At 38.0% G+C, this 6,878-nt stretch overlaps 1 protein-coding gene across 1 annotated transcript; it reads left to right on the top strand.

Annotated features, from left to right (window-relative positions):
* Window positions 1-5,970: 5,970 nt before the first annotated feature.
* Window positions 5,971-6,650, top strand: LOC138906233 (uncharacterized). The gene is made up of 2 exons (XM_070194764.1): window positions 5,971-6,462; window positions 6,567-6,650. Exons 1-2 carry the CDS (start codon window positions 5,971-5,973, stop codon window positions 6,648-6,650), a joined length of 576 nt encoding a protein of 191 aa, XP_070050865.1.
* Window positions 6,651-6,878: the final 228 nt, after the last annotated feature.

Genomic DNA, 6,878 nt, shown 5'->3' with positions numbered 1-6,878 from the left:
CCTATCCCTCGGAAAAAAGAAGGTGTGAGAGTCGATGTAGTTTTACCTACTGTGATAGGTCTATTTCCTATGAAAAAGTTACCTGTACTTGGCTTTTAAGTGATCTAATGGTGTGAAATTTCTTTCACATTGTTCATGTGTATTAGTTAAAATACAACATTTATATATCACTGCGCAACTACTCAGTAGCATGATTTTCACAGTCATCTTCTTGAATCAATGGTTGAAAGAAATAAGCAAGTACCATGAAATAATGGTGGTAAATTGTTATCTGCAGGTAAAAGTTCAACCAATGTATGCTACTTGTACAAGTTCAGTTCAAAGCATAATGGTTAATATCTCGCACTTATAATGTCATTCCTTAGCCTAACTCCGTCTTTAATACATATTCTCTCCTTTTTAAAAATAATAAACTTATTTTACTGAGTATAGAATTTTAAAGAAATAGAAAACTTTTGAAACTTATGAACTAAAATAATTAATAAATATATATGGTTATAAATTATTTCATTAAGGATAATTTTTTTTAAAAAAATTACATTAAACTGTGGGTGTCCATTTGCATTCCTATAGAGGTAAGGCCTTATGCAATATTCTTGATTTGATTGTCCAAAATTATTGGAGTTTACGTCATATTGTTTATGTAGATGGCTGCAATAAAGTTAAAAACCTTTTCTTTTTAATTGATTCTGCCATATGGGTGACAGTGCTCTTTTATTTTTACTATATATAATAAGTGAAGGTTTTTTGGACTACCGAGGGTAAAGAGAAAATGCATAACTATCACTTACTTATAATATGATTTTCAATTACACACTTAATCTTTACAAATTTCTATTACCCTTTAAACTTTTTAAAAATGAAATAAACACACCCTTAAATGATTACATGGTAGGGAGAATGTGTTCACTCTCTTGAAAGCGCGTAATATGCAAAATTTAAGTTTAAAACTTATTAGTTTATACAAGTGACATCTTTTAATTGAAAACAATATCATTAGTTTAGACTTAATTAGTTATAACTAATAACAACAACAACAACAACCCAGTATAATCTCACTAGTTGGGTATAGAGAGGGTAGTGTGTACGCAGACCTTACCTCTACCCTGGGATAGAGAGGCTATTTCCGATAGACCCTCGGCTCCCTCCCTCCAAGAACTCCCCACCTTACTCTTAGGGTGACTCGAACTCACAACCTCTTGATTGGAAATGGAGGGTGCTCACCACTAGAGCAACCCACTTAGTTAATTAGTTATAACTAAGACCAATAGTATTTTTAATTTTTTTGTTTTTTAAATTTCAATCCCTTTTCCTTTTTTAAATTGATCTTGTTGCCCGAAGATCATGAACTCCATTAATGTCGGTCGCAAGTTTTTCGATGGTCTACCTATCGTTGGTTTCTTGAGATGTAGACATTTTGTAAGGTTTATATTTTAGGTTAAGGGGCTCAATCTTTACCTTGAATCTAGCAATTTCATCTCTTCTGTAAACCTAATTTTCAGAACGGAAAAGGGTCAGAAATGCCGTTAACGTATTGGAAATGACTCAAAAATGCCCCCATTCCACCTATGAGTTCAAATTTACCCTTAATGTTATTTTTAGGCTTAAAAATGCCCCTCTCTTAATGGAAAGATGACATAGCATTGATGTGCATTTTAATTAAACATGTAACATTTATTTAGTTTGAAAAAAGTAATTTTTTTTTTTACTAAAAAGTGAAAAAAACGAAAATATTTTTTTTTCCAGTTTTTACAAAAAAACTGCTTTAAAAAGAGCTGAAAAATATTTTCTAAAATAATATTTTTGTAAAAACTGAAAAAAAAAACTGAAAAGCAATTTTCTAAAGCAATATTTTGGTAAAAGCTGAAAAAAATATTTCCTCTTCTTCTTCCTTGTTTGTCCATATGCTTTCTCAGTTCATTTTTATATATTTTAGTTCTTCTAATGAGTCAGTATATCAAAACTGAAATATTTTCTTGTTCAACTTTGGCATTATCCCAACTTTGGCATCGTTGTAGTTAGTAATATGATCCAGGAGCCTTTGAGTATTGCAAACCACATAATAATTGTGCGGCCGCAGTCCAGAAATGTGCGGCCGCAGAAGATTGCCTCACGACCACAGTTCAGACATGTGCGGCCGTAGAACTCCACTTCCTACCAGCCAAAGTAATATGCGGACCGTACATGGAATTGTGCGGCCGCATAACTTCCCGAGAGGCATTTTTGTCCGAGATATTTTAGCCTTGTATAAATGTAATGACCTAAAATATTATCTTTAAATTTAATAATTAATTCTGTATTTTAAGACCTCAAAAAGCACTATTTCATCACTCCTCGACTTACGTGCACAGTCAGTATAATTTTTCAAAAAATTTTTGCGTGAAAAATAGATTAAAATGTGAAATAGAGCTTTAAAACTTAACTGAGTTGACTTTGGTCAATATTTTGAGCAAACAGACTCGGATCAGTATTTTGACAGTTCTAGTAGATCCATATCGTGATTTGGGACTTGGACGTATGCCCGGAATCGAATTCCGAGTTCCCTAGCCCGAGATATGGAATTTTGATGAAAAATTAAATATTTGAAAACTTAATGATTTTTAAGAATTTACTGATATTGGATTTATTGACACTGGGTCCGTATTTTTATTTCGGAGCCCGATATAGGTCCATTATAATATTTATGACTTGTCTGTCGAATTTGGCGAGAAACGGAGTTGATTTGACGTGATTCGGACGTCCGGTGTGAAACTATAAGTTTTAAAGTTTTTTTGAAAATTTTCTTTGATTTGGTGTCCGATTCGTAGTTCTAGGTGATATTTTGGCGATTTGATCGCGCGAGAAAGTTCGTATGAGGTTTTTGGACTTGTGTGCATGTTTGGTTTGGAGCTCCGAGGGCTCGGGTGAGTTTTGGATGGTTAACGAGTTGAACTTTTGACTTGGAATTCTGTTAGAACGTTTTCTGATGCACTGTCTGGTTTCCTTCTTCGCGTTCGCGAAAGAGGAATCGCGTTCGCGAAGAGGAACTTAAGGCATGTGAAATTTACTCTTCGCATATGCGAAGAGAGGGTCGCGTTCGCGAAGGGTAGAGGGCAGTGTTCATCGCGAACGCGTGGAAGCGTTCGCGTAGAAGGCGAGGCCTGGCCGGGCACCAAACGATAAAGCTTTGCATTCGCGTAGGGTGTATCGCGTTCGCGAAGGCCATATTTGGCAAGGCTTCGCGTTCGCGAGGTTGCCTTCACGTTCGCGAAGAGCAAAGTTTTGGCAGCACAAAAATGTAATTCGCGAACGCGAGGCACTGACCACGTTCCCAAAGGGTAAAAATCGGAAAAATAGAACTTAATTCTGGAAATGGGATTTCGTCTCATTTTCAACCATTTTCCATTTTTGAGCTCGGGTAAGGCCATTTTTGGGCGATTTTTACGGAAAAATATTGGGTCAAGTGTTCCTTATCTTATATTGATTATATTTCATGATTCCATACTCATTTATATCATGAATCCGTGAAATTCTGGGAGAAAAATCAGATTTTTATAAAATCTTCCAAAAACGAAAAATTAAGATTTGAAGGTCCATTTGACTTCGAAATTTGATAATTTTTGTATGGTTGGACTCGTCTCGGAATGGGTGTTCGAATTTCGTAAGTTTTTCTGAAATTTGAGACGTGGGCCCCACTGTCAATTGTTAAAGTGAATTTCGAATTTTATCCGAAAAATTAGTAATGTATTGAGTATATCGAATTGTTTGTGAATAGATTTAAAACTTTTGGAGTCAAATTTAAAAGAAAAAGTTATGGTCGAATAATTGATTGAAATTGCAAAGCGAGGTAAGTGTTGTGGTTAACCTTGGCTTGAAGGAATATAACCCTTAAATTATTTTTTATGTGAAATGCATGTGAACGACGTATATGCGAGGTGACGAGTGTCTATATGTCGTCAAATTAATTATTTTCATAAGTATTTGAAAATCCTAAATTTGTTTTAATACACAAATTAATTGTTATAAAAATTATTTCTCTTCTATTCATTGTCAAATATTAGTTCTTGAATTCCTATAATAATTGCTACATGCTTATTTGATTTATGTGCATTAATTGTTACTCGACATTTAGCATATTAAATATTAAACTGCCTATTTTCTCCCTGATTTCCATAATAAATTGATATTTGTCATTGTTTGTTTCATAATTAAATCATAATTATTGTATGCTTGTTGTCTTAAAATTTTATATTAATTATTGAATTTATTGGGGTAATTTCTTCTATAAGAATTGGTAAATAAAAATATTGGAGGAGCGGGTTGCACGCTGCAACAGAATTGATTAAAATGAATATATTTGGAGATCGAGTTGCACGCCGCAACAGACTTATTAAAAGTCCATATTGGGGGATCGGGTTGCACGCCGCAACAAACTTATTAAAAGTCTATATTGGGGGATCGGGTTGCACGCCGCAACAGACTTATTTAAAAGTCTATATATACTTGATTAAAATAAATATATGGGAGGGTTGAAAATGAATATGTTGTGTGAGCGGGTTGCACGCTGCAATGGAAATTGATTGAAATAATAATTAGTTATGACCGCTGAGTTGGCTTCAACTATTAGAAATGAGTTACCTGAGTTAATTCTATTATTGTGGTTATTACTATTATTGCGTACAGGTTAATGTAAATGACCTGCCTTAGCCTTGTCACTACTTCGTCGATGTTAGGCTCAACACTTATCAGTATATGGGGTCGGTTGTACTGATACTATACTCTGCATTTCTTGTGCAGATTTCGGAGTTGGTCCCAGCGGCGTACCATAGACTTGCTCGGATTTCAGCTACCAGAGGAGACTTGAGGTATAGCTGCACGACGTCCGCAGTTCTGAAGTCCCCGTCTACTTTACTTTAGCTGTGTGTGTTTGTTTCCAGACAACTTTATTTTATTTAGATCTTTATTTGTATTAATCTAGAAGCTCGTGCACTTGTGACACCAATTCTGGGATGATATTTAGACTCCGTTATTTTTATGGATTATTCACTACATTTCAAACTTTACTTCCGTATTTATTTTTTTGTTATTAATAAATTTAAAAATTCTTTAAAAATGGCTAATATTATTCTAACGTTGGCTTTCCTAGCAAGTGAAATGTTAGGCGCCATCACGGTCCAAAGGTGGGAATTTCGGGTCGTGACAATTGGTATCAGAGCACTAGGTTACATAGGTCTCACGAGTCACGAGCAAGCTTAGTAGAGTCTGAAGGATCAGTACGGAGACATCTGTACTTATCTCTCAGAGGTTATGAAGTTTAGGAACAATATCACTTCTTTCTTATTCTGTCATGCGAATTTATTCTATCATCAATGATTGAACCATTCTACTCTTATTCTCTCGCAGATGGTGAGAACACGTAATACATCTACCACTGGACAGGGACCAGATCCCCCGGTGGCAACTATGGCCAGGGGTAGAGGTCGAGGCCGAGGTCGTGCTAGAGGCCGAGGCAGAGGTAAAGCTCAGTTTAGAGCTCAAGCAGCTGCACCTGTTGTAGAACCTCAGGTGGATCTTCAGGAGGAGTTTCCAGTTCAGAATGTACCAGTTGGACCAGTTCAGGTCCCGGAAGGATTCATAGCTACTCCAGTAATTCAGGACGCTCTAGTCCGTTTGGTGAGCCTTGTGGAGGGTGTGGCCCAGAATGGTACATTTCTAGTAGCACCAGCCATCTCACAGGCTATGGGAGGAGCACAAACTCCCACTACTCCCGCTCCGGAGCAGATGGCTCCCCAGAATCAGGCTCCAGCAGCCCCGCCAGTTGGGGTACTTTAGCCAGTTGTTGCGACACAGACCGGTGATAGACCCACCATGTCTTTTTAGGCCTTATTGAGACTGGATAAGTTTACTAAGCTTTTTTCAGTTCACTTCAGTGGTACACCTCCTGAGGACCCACAAGATTATCTTGACCGCTGCCATGAGGTGCTGTGGAACATGGGTATAGTTGAGACCAATGGAGTGGATTTTACTGTATTTCAGATGACAGATTCCGGCAAGAGGTGGTGGAGAGATTATACATTGACCAGACTAGTTGGATCGCCTGCATTTACCTTGGAGCAGGTCTCTCAGCTATTTCTGGAGAAGTTCCTTCCTATCACACTGAGAGAGGATTTCCGCAAGCAATTTGAGCATCTACCGCAGGGGAGTATGACTGTTACTGAGTATGAGTCCCGCTTTATGTACTTGGCCTGTCATGCTCTCCTTTTACTACATACTAAGGGAGAGAGAGTGAGGAGGTTTATTGAGGTACTCACTCACCCTATCAGGCTTCAGATGGCCAAGGAGACCAGAAGTGAGATTTCGTTTCAGGTGGTTGCTAATGTCGCGAGGAGGATTGAGATGGTTCTTACACAGAGAGAGGACAAAGGTCTGATAAGAGGCCTCGTCAGTTCAGTAGTTTCAGTAGTGCCTCGTCTAGAGGCAAAGGTAATTTTGGTAGGGGTCATCCTCCCAGACTGTTTCATTCAGCACTCCATGCATCTCACGGTGCTTCATGGAGTCACGGTCCTATTATGCCTTACTCTGGGCAGCCATTATTTAGTGCACATTCGGCTCCTATCAGTGCTCCACCACTCCAGAGTTATTACAGCGATTATCTGGCCCATTCGGGTTAGCTTCATCTTAAGAAGCCACGGCATCAGGATGAGTATTATGAGTGTGGGAACATTGGTCACATCAAGAGGTATTGCCCTAGGTTGGCGAGTAACAGATCACAGCAGGATTCTCATGCCATCATACCGGTACTGGTTGCTTCACCGTCTGCTCAGCCAGCTAGAGGTAGGGGTCAGACAGCTAGAGGTGGAGGTCAGGCCATTAGAGGTGGAGTTCAGGCCATTATAGGT

This window comes from Nicotiana tomentosiformis, chromosome 2 (genome assembly GCF_000390325.3).
Source record: "Nicotiana tomentosiformis chromosome 2, ASM39032v3, whole genome shotgun sequence".
Lineage (NCBI taxonomy): Eukaryota > Viridiplantae > Streptophyta > Magnoliopsida > Solanales > Solanaceae > Nicotiana > Nicotiana tomentosiformis.
Note: the sequence above shows the minus strand (reverse complement) of the source record. Positions and strands in the feature narration are given on the sequence as shown.